This window comes from Canis lupus, chromosome 28, assembly GCF_048164855.1.
Source record: "Canis lupus baileyi chromosome 28, mCanLup2.hap1, whole genome shotgun sequence".
In the NCBI taxonomy this organism is placed as follows: domain Eukaryota; kingdom Metazoa; phylum Chordata; class Mammalia; order Carnivora; family Canidae; genus Canis; species Canis lupus.
The window spans coordinates 19,119,777-19,134,233 of NC_132865.1; the positions used below are offsets into that span (position 1 = coordinate 19,119,777).

The window sequence follows — 14,457 nt, forward strand, 5'->3', positions numbered from 1 at the left end:
ACTAGTGGTAGATGAAAAGTAACTGGATCTCATGCGGCTTCTTTTTCAGAAGAGTACTCAGCTGAAAGCTAGGAGCCTTCTCTTCTCTCAATTATGCCAGTGAAGCTGTAGTTCACCTCAAAGGATTGTCATTAGGAGCAAGCAAGACAATATGCAAATGGCAATGACTATGGGAGATAGCTAGTATAATATAAAGACGAGGATTTGAAAGACTTCCAGTCCAGCCCTACTCTGCCATAAAATAGCTGTATTACCTTAGGCAACCCTGTTTCTTTTTCCTCACAAACAATGGGAATAACTAGTCTACCATGCCTGTCTCACATGAGTTCTTTTGAAGATTAAATATAAGAGAAGTTATAAAATGCTTAACATAAAACACACTGTCAATTACTTAAAAGCACTATACAAATTTAAGTGCTATAACTCCTTGCAAAAGATATAAAATTCAAACTATAGAGAAGCCACAGGGCAAAGATCTCCAAATATACTAACATTCTATTCTCCCTTGCCCAAGTTTTATTCATCTTTTTCCCTTCTATTGTTTTTAAGATGGAACTATTTGGTAGACTAGAGAAAACTCATAGTGTACATTTCAAATGGTTATGAGTTTTCAAGGCTAAAAATTCACCACCACAAACCACACACCTGCAGAGGTTTTTACAAGTGAATGTAAAAGGAAAGTTCCAACATTAAAATTTGTAGCTACACAAAATCTTTTAAATAGAGTTACTCTGGCTTACACAAAATTTATGGTATTGATCTAATTTGTATTTGTGTGCTTATGGAAATGGAAAAGGTTTTTAGCATGAAACCAAGGGGAAAAAGGAAGGGGAGAAGGAAGGGAGGGAGAGAGAACAGGAGGGATGGAGGGATGGAGGGAGGGAATACACACATTTGTGTTGAAAGTAAATCCAAGAAATCACAAATAGCCTTAACATTACCATCCAGGAAAGTCTGTTCAAGATAATCAATGATCTGAGTGGCCTCACAAATAATGTTTTCCCCGTGGATAAGGACAGGCACTTCTCCAGTTGAGTTCAAACGCATAAACCAAGGCTCATTGTGTTCACTCAGGGGCAGACTTACATCATGTTCCTCGCACTTCAATGCCTTTTCAGCAATTACCAAGCGCACCTGAAAGAGTTCACACTGGTTACTACAACACATGCAGGCTTTAACTGACACCCCTGGATACCATTAAGTAGCCTTTCTGTGTTTCCCTAAGTTATTATTATCAACAACCTCTTTAACTATTCCTGTCCTCGGAATTAACAAGTGAGATATATTCTAGCATCTTAATCATATAAATTAGGACAACAAAATGAGGAACGAAAATAATTCTGGCTGTATTGATTTATTCCACAGTGACTCTCCCATCATCAGTACTTTCTTTGCGTCCTAAACCTAATTATGTGTCCTCCCCAGACAAAAAAATAGTGAAAGGGAATAAAGGGGAAAGGAGAAAAAATGAGTGGGAAATATCAGAGAGGGAGACAGAACGTGAGAGACTCCTAACTCCGGGAAACGAACAAGGGGTGGTAGAAAGGGAGGTGGGTGGGGGTGACTGGGTGACGGGCACTGAGGGGGCACTTGATGGGATGAGCACTGAGTGTTATGCTCTATGTTGGCAAATTGAACACCAACAAAAAATAAATTATTTAAAAAAAAGAATCTGATATCTAGACGTGCTAGGCCTTGTGGAGGAGAGCAAATGCGTACAAAGGGTAAAAGAAGATGATGCGGTTGCAGGAAGGCGCTTTCTTCTGCCTCGCTCTCCAAGGCCCAGGGGACAAGGCCTTCCGCCCAAACACCTAAAGTAGATGCTTTTCTGTCGCATTTCATCCGCGGCAGAGCCTGAGTCATGGCCTTTGCATCTCAGACTAAGTGCGCTCGAAGGGATGCTGCGCCCGGGGAGGCCCGGTTCTGGAGGCCGAGTGCCCGGAGGGCCCCGGGGAGCTGTCCCGGTGCTGAAACCTGATCGGCGCCGCCCGCCCCGGCAGAGGCCTTTACCTTTTGAGAGCTGAAAGAATGTGTCCAGTGGTACAGAATGAGCCTAACCTCCGCGTCCGCCTTGCCTTCCGCCATCAAGGGCGCGCCCCCTGTCTGCTCCTCCTGCCTCCGAGCCATCCTGGGGTGCGGGAGCGCTGCGGGGCCTCGCCCGTCAGCCCAGTGTTTTTCCCACCCGCACCGCCCCGCACAGCGTCATTAGGTTTTCCGCGATGCCGCCGGGAGCCTGCAAAGACGATTTCGCGCGGACGAACAGGCCACTGGGAAGTGTAGTTTTGCAGGCAAAAAGCCTGCCAGGCGGGGTCTGCGAAGATGTGGGGGGCGCGTCTCCGTGCCAGAAAGCCTCTGGCGTTTGGAAGTCACATAGGAGGTGCAAGTGGACTTGTGCAGGCGAAGCGATCCAAAATAAGAGTCCCTGATTACTAAAATGAGTAATGCATAATGTTGATTGCAAATTACTCATTGGTTTGGGGGGGTGGAATAGAAGTTGCTCAAGTATAATAAAAGCAGCAACTTCCTTTTGGAGGATTAGCGCCCTTCACGGAAGGGAAGCTCGGATGGACAACACAGTATAAGGATCTTGGAGTTTTCATTAGAAGATGCGCTTGTGGAGTCATGCAAAATAATAATAAATGACAACAGATCTCATTTTTTTAAAAAATAGCCTAGTTGCTAAACCATGAATTTTTAGGGCAGAACTACTTGGGTTCACGTCTTGCTTTTTGAAATGGAGGTAATAGTTCTATTTCCCTCATAAGGTTTTCCTGACAAATGAGTAAATACAATGTCCAACACTCAAAATAGCTTCACATGTTGTAGCCACTCAATAGTATTCACAAATTCAGTTGTTTTATAAATAACTCTCGTATAGCTGGATGAAAAATCATAGTTTTATACTAGTCTAACTATTGTACACCTCTTAAAATTTGGCATAGTAAATTAATAAAAATTCTCCATCAGCAAATATGTATTGATATGACTGTAAAATGAATGTATAATTCATTCAGTAAATACTTATTGAGCGCCTATTACATTCTAAACATTGTGCCAGGCTCTAGGAATACAAAGATCTGACACTCAATATATGTCTGGTGGCAGAGACAACAAAATAAATAGACAACAATAGAGTTGAGAACTGTCAATCTTAGAGTGAACACAAGGCTCTATGAGAAAAGAGAGGCAAGGATGTAACTCAGGTCAAAAGAGACAAAAATCTCATGAGCCCCTTCCTCCCCTTTACAATATTGCATTTGTTATTCTATAAATTCTTTTATGATTTTTAAAGATTTTAAAATGTCTTTCATACCTGTGAGTTAATTCAAATGCTATAGCAAAAATGATCCTTATCAAATTTGTTTTTTTATCAGTTTGGTCTTCAAAGTAGAAGAGAAAAAGCAAACTTTGAAAATAGAATGAGGTTTAAATTATGGTTCCACCCCTAACTTGATCTCTCTTGAGCCTTCACTTCCTCATGTGTAAAATATGGATATATATATAAATATATATTCCCACAGTGGGAATTCAATAAGAGAATGTATATAAAGCACTTAAGACATTGCCTGGAATATAGCCTCTTAAGGCCTCAAAATTTTTACAACTATATAATCCTCCATTGCCATTCTTTATTTTAATTCTTTAAAATAAAGCTTTATTGCCATTCTTTATTTTAATTCTTTAAAATAAAGCTTTATTTTAAATTCTTCAACCTCAGATTCCAACATACTATACAGTTAACTTTCCTTAATTAATTCAATCACTTCAATAGCTAAATAGATTCAACACTCTTGGCAGGTCATCTGTCACTTGCCACTGAAAGGGTTCTCACAATAAATCCCATGCATATAAAACACTGAGTACTTTCTCTATCACATCTTCCCAGTCACAAAGCCTTACAGCAAACATTAAATGAATTGATTATTGTGTTGGTTTTTAATATTAAGCATTTATAGATGTCCATGGGAGTAAAAATGTGTACATGATTTCTGAAGGGAAATTTATCCATATGCATCAAAAATCTTGAAAATAGGCAAAACTTCTAACCTAGCACTTCTTCTATTTGCAATTTAAGGAAATAAATTTTAGCAAACTCCAGCAGCTGACCCTAAAATTCTATTTTCTCTTTCACCGATGGTAATAGAAATTTTTAGCTAAGCACATAGGTGCTGAGAATAAAGACTGCATTTCCCTGACTCCATTGTACCTAAATGTGATTTTATGATTCCATCTAATAAATGGGATATTACCCCAAAGATACAGATGCAGTGAAACGCCGGGACACCTGCACCCCGATGTTTATAGCAGCAATGGCCACGATAGCCAAACTGTGGAAGGAGCCTCGGTGTCCAACGAAAGACGAATGGATAAAGAAGATGTGGTTTATGTATACAATGGAATATTACTCAGCTATTAGAAATGACAAATACCCACCATTTGCTTCAACGTGGATGGAACTGGAGGGTATTATGCTGAGTGAAGTAAGTCAGTCGGAGAAGGACAAACATTATATGTTCTCATTCATGTGGGGAATATAAATAATAGTGAAAGGGAATATAAGGGAAGGGAGAAGAAATGTGTGGGAAATATCAGAAAGGGAGACAGAACGTAAAGACTGCTAACTCTGGGAAACGAACTAGGTAGGGGTGGTAGAAGGGGAGGAGGGCGGGGGGTGGGAGTGAATGGGTGACGGGCACTGGGGGTTATTCTGTATGTTAGTAAATTGAACACCAATAAAAAAAATAATAAATAAATAAATAAATAAATAAATAAATAAATAAATAAAATAAATGGGATAATGGACATGCCCCAGGGAAAGTTATGGGAAGTTTCCCTAAGAAAACTGTTAGTCCTGTGCTTCCTCTTTATTTCATCTTGCTTCTGGGAGGGTGAATGCTTATTTTGTTTTTGGGGATTTTTTTAAAAGATTTTATTTATTTATTAATGAGAGAGAGAAAGAGAGAGAGAGGCAGAGACACAGGCAGAGGGAGAAGCGGGCTCCATGCAGGGAGCCCGACATGGGACTCGATCCCGGGTCTCCAGGATCACACCCTGGGCTGAGGGCAGGCGCTAAACCACTGAGCCACCAAGGAATCCCCTGGATGCTTATTTTGGACCATAAGAAATGGGACCACATCCCAGAGATGGCCAAAGCCATGAGCAGGAGAGAAAGTGAACCCCTAACGACATGGGAGCAGAACCACCACACCAATCTCAGTCCGCAAACTGCCAAACATTTACTTGAAGAAAAAATAAGGCATATTGTTCAAGCCACTGTTATTTTTTGTGACTTCCAGGTGCTATCGTCTTAACCTACACTAATATATCAATCTTGGAAGATATAAATGGCTTTTGCTTATTCTCTACATATAGTAATTTTCCTATAAATGAATATATGCTGCTTTTACCTCTTAAAGATTTGAGTGTTAAAAGAATATCATTCAGCAGATTAGATAAGGAAACATAGTGGTGTTCTGGGTTTTTTGTTTTGTCTTAAATCATGATAGGAGTAGGAAAAAAAACTGTTACATCTACTTTCATTGATCCATAACTCCTGTTATTTTCCATCTCACTAAAAGCCACTTGTAGGTAATATGAAAACCCTATTATCTGTTTACTTGTTCACTCATAGAGTTGACTAAATTGCACGGGTATTCTGTAATTGTGTGTTTTTGTACATCATAACATAAGCTGTGGGTTTCTGGAGAACAGGACCTGGATCCAGGTCAATTTATTTCTTCAATATGCATTGTTGACCTTACCTGTCCCAGGAACAGTGCTAGACACAGAAGATACAGACTTAAACATCGTAGTCACTGGGAACTCAAGTGTGGAGAAAGAGAAATGAGATTTCAACATGTGTGGAGATTGCTTTGATACCTAGGAGATTATAATAGGAATATAGACAAAGCTACCTAATACAAATAGTCTTCCCAGAAGAGGTGATGATCTTTACTGTAACTACTACCATACTAGTGCAATTACCAATATATCCAGTGTTGTGCCGTCTCTTGCTCATACAGGCCCATGAGAGCTGATTATTAAATTTTCAGGAATTTTATAAGCTGGATGTTCAACCCAGTTATTACAAAAAATTGAATTGCTTTTAAATGAATTACTTACAAAATACAGCTAGCAAGTACTCAAAACACACCAATTCCTGTTTTATTACATTTATTATTTTCTATACTCTTGAATTTCTTTTGTCTAATATATTTGTATTCTTGAATTTATTTATATCTATTATATTTGTATGATGGAAGTTATTTATATGGGTATGCTACAGTGCATCTCTTCTATCTCCTTGTTCAGTGATACCATGTTAATAACTTGAATGGTAGGGGTATTTACACTACAGAAACCAGCAAGTACTATCTATCATGTGTTTGTTTTCTCAGGAAAGTTGGTTGTTAAACATTTACCAGTACACCACTAAATGCACATATTTTACTTAATGTTGAATAAATTGTTTTGAAGATGATAACGATCAGGAGAACCATAAGTATATTTGAGAATGTGTAAGTTTGCATGTTAATCTGTATATGGTACCTTTTCCTATCCCAACCAGCATTGGTTCTGCTTTCTCCTCCATTTCTCAGACAACCACACCCTATTTCCTTTTCATTCTCTTCACTGTGTTTAGGGAAAAAGTAGATATGCACACATTTATCAGCCAACTTTCGAACTGAGCACTTTCTCTAGCACATCTTCCCAGCAGCAAAACCATGAGTCATAGTAAACAGAGTGCATTATTACATTGGTATTTAACACTAATAATACCTTATAAACAAAAGGCAAAATGCAGAACTTTTGCATTAAAGATCACGGACCACTTTCTTACAGTCTCATTTGATCCTCATAATAGCCTGTGAGGCAGCTACCATTCCTAATTTAGAGTTGAGGAAATAAGGTTTAGTGATTGAGGGAACAGTCTGAAATCCTAGAGTAAGTGAAAGAGCTGTAACTCAAACATGACTTTTCAGACTACTTGTCAAGGTGTTATTTTCTACTACAGTATGCTAGTTTGAAGCCAAAGAGAGAAAGTTGTGGACTTTAAAGCTATACACAGCCTGGGACAAATTTCTTTCTCATGTGTTACATTCTGAGTCTTTTAAGGCCAAGGACCCAATGTTGTTAATTTCAGTATCGCCAAGAACCCAAAATAGTGCTTGGTGCATAAAGGATGCTCCAAAATGCTTTTTAATTCATAGAAAAAAAGAGTAAGTAGTCATCACCAGCACCAACAGTGACAAATAAAGACAGAAACAAAAAATAATAAGTAATAACAAATTATAGCCTGTTTAGTTTACTGCCCTAGAAATTCTGTGTGTAAAGACAATTACAATTGACAGAATTTGGTATTTACAAATCTGGACTATGGATCATGGCTCTGAAAATGAACTGCCTTTTATGTTAATATTCATTGATATTCTTAATTCATTTAAATATTTGAAGGAATGAAGTGCAAGTGAATTTGATTGATGTTTGAAATAATAGATCACGTAAACTTTCTTAGCCTGAGTCACTTTACTTATAAAATTATGATAAAAATACTCCAGATATTCTGGATACACATACATAACCAGTTTGGAAAAATTCCTTGATCTAGATAGTTATAATATGTATCTTTTAGTGTCTTCTGCTTCAATCAAGTCTTGATTTGTCATAAAGAACTATCATGGCGGAATGATGTATATGTTTATAAAAGCGATTATTCAAAGTCCTATCACTCATCTATATTGGCAGGTATTAATTCATATTTTTTTAAATGTATGTCACCTAAGCCAGAGATCTTGAAACTTTTTGACAAATTGTTCATACTCTAGGTTTCTGTTTTTTAAAGTACTTTTATGAATGACCACAAGAGGTCTCTATTTTTTTAAGAATAATTTGCTTTTCTCTCTTTTTTTTTTTTTTTGCTTTACAAATTAAAAAACAGAAATGATGATATTCTCAAGAGAATATATTTAACTAATTAAGCTATCTCATTCAAAATCAGATTTTCCAAAATGAGGGAAAAAAATCCTTTACACAAATGTAGAAAAAGAGAACTGTCTCCAGTTCTTCCTGATAGAGCAGCATTAACACTAAGCACCCAGAAGCTACTTAGCCTGCTCTGCTTTGACCCATGCTAGTCATCTGACACACATGAATTGCACAGAATTTGTAATTAGTACGCATATAAGAAAAATGCAGGTCCTTCTTTAGAAATTACTTTTGAGAATTTTTTTTTATCTCAAATGTGAATAGTTCCTGTTGTCTGACATTCTCAAGCATCTACAAAACTCTAAGTATTATCTAATTGAATGAGATAAAAGTTGGCTCATGGGGTACATTGATTTAGTAAAAAGAATTGCAATGAACTCTAGCCAGAGCTCTAATCTCTAATGAATATGGCCCCTGTATTTGATTTATTGTAGTGGTTCTCAGAGTGTGGTCCCCTGACAAACAGATCAACATTACCTGACAACTTATTAGAAATGTACATTCTGGGGCACCTGGATGGCTCAGTGGTTGAGCATCTGCCTTTAGCTCAGGTTGTGATCCCCGGGTCCTAGGATTGAGTTCCGCATCAGGCTCCCCACAGGGAGCCTGCTTCTCCCTCTGCCTATGTCTCTCCCTATGTCTCTGCCTTTCTCTCTGTGTCTCTCATGATAAATAAAATGAAGAAGAAGAAGAAGAAGAAGAAGAAGAAGAAGAAGAAGAAGAAGAAAAAGGAAGAAGAAGAAGAAGAAGAAGAAGAAGAAGAAGAAGAAGAAGAAGAAAGAAAGAAGAAAGAAAGAAAGAAAGAAAGAAAGAAAGAAAAGAAGAAAGAAAGAAAGAAAGAAAGAAAGAAAGAGAAAGAAAGAAAGAAAGAAAGAAAGAAAGAAAGAAAGAAAGAAAGAAAGAAAGAAAGAAGAAAGAAAGAAAGGCACATTCTACTGAATCAGAAATTCTGGAGCAATTGGTGTTTTAAAAAGCCCTCCAGATTTTCCTGATGCACTTGGGGCTTGAGAAACTACCAATGCAGTGTAAAATTGATGAACCATTCCAATTCTCCATTTGAATTTGCCCCATCTGTAAAATTTATAGAGCAGAATTGCATATGAAAACACAACTTACAGTATCTGACTGCTTCCAGTATCTAGAAAAAAAAGGTCAGATGCTTTGAAACCACTTCCACAAAATAGCCTGATAAAACCCCATGGTGCCAAATCACCAGTTATAGTTTATAGGCTCAAGATGCCAAGACCCCTCCACTTTCCCCTCAAAAAATGTAGCTTACCCCCTGCAAGCTTCTAAGCAAAACCCTCAATGACCTTAGAATAGCCCCGATGTACTTTTGAAACTCTAAAATGTTACTTCTGGTCTTTCTTGCATCCCAGAGCAATCATATTTAATACCAAGTGCAACTTATTAATTCAGAAGGCTCTAGTTGTGAGGTTACTGTAGACTTAAAATAATTTGATTAATTTTCTAGTCTCTAAAAGAATGACTACTAAGGTTAATGTACTAAAATCTTTATTTTTAACTAGAGTATTCACTTTGAGCTATATTTCCAGTAGAAAAAATTTGACATATATGTCCACTCCCTCTCATTTATCTCAACTGTGATGAATGATGTACATTTCAGAATAAACACATGAATATGGATTAATATATAATATAAGCTAAGATGTCTTTTCCCTAGATGGTTGCTAATATTTTTTGGAGTGTTTACTGTGTGCCAGGAACTATTTTGAGCACTTATGTGTAGATTGTATTTAACACTTGCAAAATCCCTTAAGACAGGGAGAAGTATCATCTCCATTTTATAGATGAGGATATTGAGGCACTGACATGTCAGGAAATTTCTCAAATTCACATTATCAACCCCAGAAGTCTGGTCTAGAGGTCATGTTCTTACCACTGCAAGATGCAGGCTCAGTATATGCGGGATAACCATGAGGTCATCAGGTCTGATTTCACTAGTCTATATGCAAATATTGCTTATTATCTTCAGTCCCTAATTGTTTTAATTCAAGAATTTTTTGCCCAAGGCTGTTTAGAGCTCATAGAAAAAAGGAGGAATAACAGGATGGAAAGAATATCCTCCTAAAACTAAACTAACACTTATAAATTTGAACCAACACAAATCAGGTCTGAACCAATACCAAAAGATTGGGATCGTCCCTTGCATATTCTCAGACCATAATGCCTTGAAATTAGAACTAAATCACAGCAAGAAGTTTGGAAGGATTTCAAACACGTGGAGGTTAAGGACCATCCTGCTAAAAGATGAAAGGGTCAACCAGTAAATTAAGGAAGAATTAAAAAGATTCATGGAAATAATGAGAATGAAGATACAACCATTCAAAATCTTTGGGATACAGCAAAAGCAGTCCTGAGGGGGAAATACATCGCAGTACAAGCAGCCATCCAAAAACTAGGAAGAACTCAAATACAAAAGCTAACCTTACACCTAAAGGAGCTAGAGAAAAAACAGCAAATAGATCCTACACCCAGCAGAAGAAGAGAGTTAATAAAGATTCGAGCAGAACTCAATGAAATAGAGACGAGAACTGTGGAACAGATCAACAAAACCAGGAGTTGGTTCTTTGAAAGAATTAATAAGATAGATAAACCATTAGCCAGCCTTATTAAAAAGAAGAGAGAGAAGACTCAAATTAATAAAATCATGAATGAGAAAGGAGAGATCACTACCAACACCAAGGAAATACAAACAATTTTAAGAACATATTATGAACAGCTATATGCCAATAAATTAGGCAATCTAGAAGAAATGGACGCATTTCTGGAAAGCCACAAACTACCAAAACTGGATCAGGAAGAAATAGAAAACCTGAACAGGCCAATAACCGGGGAAAAAATTGAAGCAGTCATCAAAAACCTCCCAAGACACAAAAGTCCAGGGCCAGATGGCTTCCCAGGGGAATTCTATCAAACGTTTAAAGAAGAAACCATACCTATTCTCCTAAAGCTGTTCAGAACGATAGAAAGAGATGGAGTACTTCCAAACTCGTTCTATGAGGCCAGCATCACCTTAATTCCAAAACCAAACAAAGACCCCACCAAAAAGGAGAATTACAGCCAATATCCCTGATGAACATGGATGCAAAAATTCTCAACAAGATACTAGCCAATAGGATACAACAATACATTAAGAAAATTATTCACTATGACCAAGTAGGATTTATCCCCAGGATGCAAGGCTGGTTCAACACTCGTAAAACAATCAATGTGATTCATCATATCAGCAAGAGAAAAAACAAGAAGCATATGATCCTCTCAATAGATGCAGAGAAAGCATTTGACAAAATACAGCATCCATTCCTGATCAAAATTCTTCAGAGTGTAGGGATAGAGGGAACATTCCTCAACATCTTAAAAGCTATCTACGAAAAACCCACAGCAAATATCATTCTCAATGGGGAAGCACTGGGAGCCTTTCCCCTAAGATCAGGAACAAGACAGGGATGTCCACTTTCACCACTGCTGTTCAACATAGTACTGGAAGTCCTAGCCTCAGCAATCAGACAACAAAAAGAAATAAAAGGCATTCAAATTGGCAAAGAAGAAGTCAAACTCTCCCTCTTCGCCGATGACATGATACTCTACATAGAAAACCCAAAAGACTCCACCCCAAGATTGCTAGAACTCATACAGCAATTTGGCAGTGTGGCAGGATACAAAATCAATGCCCAGAAATCAATGGCATTTCTATACACTAACAATGAGACTGAAGAAAGAGAAATTAAGGAGTCAATCCCATTTACAATTGCACCCAAAAGCATAAGATACCTAGGAATAAACCTAACCAAGGAGGTAAAGGATCTATACCCTAAAAACTATAGATCACTTCTGAAAGAAATTGAGGAAGACACAAAGAGATGGAAAAATATTCCATGCTCATGGATTGGAAGAATTAAGATAGTGAAAATGTCAGTGTTACCCAGGGCAATGTACACATTTAATGCAATCCCTATCAAAATACCATGGACTTTCTTCAGAGAGCTGGAACAAATTATTTTAAGATTTGTGTGGAATCAGAAAAGACCCTGAAGAGCTAGGGGAATTTTAAAAAAGAAAACCATAGCTGGGGGCATCACAATGCCATATTTCAGGTTGTACTACAAAGCTGTGGTCATCAAGACAGTGTGGTACTGGCACAAAAACAGACACATAGATCAATGGAACAGAATAGAGAATCCAGAAGTGGACCCTCAACTTTATGGTCAACTAATATTCGACAAAGGAGGAAAGACTATCCATTGGAAGAAAGACAGTCTCTTCAAAAAATGGTGCTGGGAAAATTGGACATCCACATGCAGAAGAATGAAACTAGACCACTCTCTTTCACCATACACAAAGATAAACTCAAAATGGATGCAAGATCTAAATGTGAGACAAGATTCCATCAAAATCCTAGAGAAGAACACAGGCAACACCCTTTTTGAACTTAGCCACAGGAACTTCTTGCAAGATTCATTTTTGAAGGCAATAGAAACAAAAGCAAAAATGAACCATTGGGACTTCATCAAGATAAGAAGCTTCTGCACAGCAAAAGATACCGTCAACAAAACTCAAAGACAACCTACAGAATGGGAGAAGATATTTGCAAATGACCTATCAGATAAAGGGCTAGTTTCCAAGATCTATAAAGAACTTATGAAACTCCACAGCAAAGAAACAAACAATCCAATCATGAAATGGGCAAAAGACATGAACAGAAATCTCACAGAGGAAGACATAGACATGGCCAACAAGCACATGAGGAAATGCTCTGCATCACTTGCCATCAGGGAAATACAAATCAAAACCACAATGAGATACCACCTCACACCAGTGAGAATGGGGAAAATTAACAAAGCAGGAAACCACAAATGTTGGAGAGGATGTGGAGAAAGGGGAACCCTCCTGCACTGTTGGTGGGAATGTGAACTGGTGCAGCCACTCTGGAAAACTGTGTGGAGGTTCCTCAGAGTTAAAAATAGACCTGCCCTACGACCCAGCAATTGCACTGTTGGGGATTTATCCCAAAGATACAGATGCAATGAAATGCTGGGACACCTGCACCCCGATGTTTATAGCAGCAATGGCCACAATAGCCAAACTGTGGAAGGAGCCTCGGAATGAGAGGAGCCATCTGTCCATCGAAAGATGAATGGATAAAGAAGCTGTGGTCTATGTATACAATGGAATATTCCTCAGCCATTAGAAACGACAAACACCCACCATTTGCTTCGATGTGGATGAAACTGGAGGGTATTATGCTGAGTGAAATAAGTCAATCAGAGAAGGACAAACATTATATGGTCTCATTCATTTGGGGAATATAAAAAATAGTGAAAGGTAATAAAGGGGAAAGGAGAAAAAATGAGTGGGAAATATCAGAAAGGGAGACAGAACATAAAGACTCCTAACTCTGGGAAACGAACTAGGGGCAGTGGAAGGGGAGGTGAGTAGGGGGTGGGGATGACTGGGTGACGGGCACTGAGGTGGGCACTTGACGGGATGAACACTGGGTGTTATTCTATAAGTTGGCAAATTGAATACCAATAAAAAATAAATTTATAAAAATAAAAAAAATTTAAAAACCTGAAAACTTCAGTAAAAAACAATGCAATTAGAAAAAATAATAATAAATGCATAAATAAATAAATAAATAAATAAATAAATAAATAAATAAATTTAAACCAACATTCCCCTGATAGTATCTAATATCCTTTCTAAAAGTTTAAAAAGTGCTTTAAAAACAGTATTCATTTGATTTTCGCAACAAACCCCCCTTTTAGAGATAAGGAATCGGCACTGAGATGTGACGTATACCGCCCCACTAATAAGCAGTAGAGCAGGAACTAAAATGCAAGGCTTACAGCTCCAAAACTTGTGCACATCCTACCACAATCCACAGCTTCAAAGAGGCTCACCACTTGCCTCTGCCTAGATATGGGCCAACCCATGAGCACTCCATTATTTATGACATCACAATCTGATTTCAGTCTCCTTTCTTGACTTTACAATGAAGGATTTGGACACGGTGATCCAGGACTGTGGGATCCTCTCATTGTAGGAGCCCAGTGCCTGAGGTTACACTCCATTCACTGTGTAACTTGTCCACCTTAATTTAGTGTCACCCTCCACTGCAGACCATAGCATAGCAATCAAGAGCTCAGCCTCCAAAGTCAGAGATGGAGACAAATCCTTGCTCCAGCATTCACCAGCTATGTTAGCTTCCTCGCTCATAAACCAAGAAAAATAATCAAACCACTTTCACTGAGATAGACTGAGGATTGATCGCGATTTATAAAGTGTTATTTAACACAATGTTTAGCATAGGGCATATAAAAATTTTAACATAATGATGGTAGGATGGTAAAAGTAATTATGCTGGGTAAATGTTAACTATTAATGTGGTATGTTCTCCAGTCAGAGGAGTTTGGCTGCTAGATTGGCTAATCCTTGGAACTTCATTTT

General features: G+C 38.0%; 1 protein-coding gene across 5 annotated transcripts in view; it reads right to left on the reverse strand.

The window, feature by feature from the left end:
• The window catches only part of GDAP1 (ganglioside induced differentiation associated protein 1), a 30,516-nt gene extending 16,570 nt beyond the window's left edge, over positions 1-13,946 (reverse strand). The window contains exons 1-2 of one of the 5 annotated variants that reach the window (XM_072804180.1): positions 13,857-13,946; positions 1,087-1,134 (exon numbers count right to left, since the gene is read on the reverse strand). Coding sequence is in view for 2 of the 5 variants with exons in the window: in XM_072804176.1 (XP_072660277.1) it covers positions 942-1,134; positions 2,011-2,127 (310 nt within the window). In the remaining 3 variants the exon portion in view is untranslated. Of the gene's footprint in view, positions 1-941; positions 1,135-2,010; positions 2,257-13,856 lie in introns of those variants that run through there. The other 4 variants (XM_072804177.1, XM_072804176.1, XM_072804179.1 and 1 more) reach the window with 4 other exon arrangements.
• Positions 13,947-14,457: the final 511 nt, after the last annotated feature.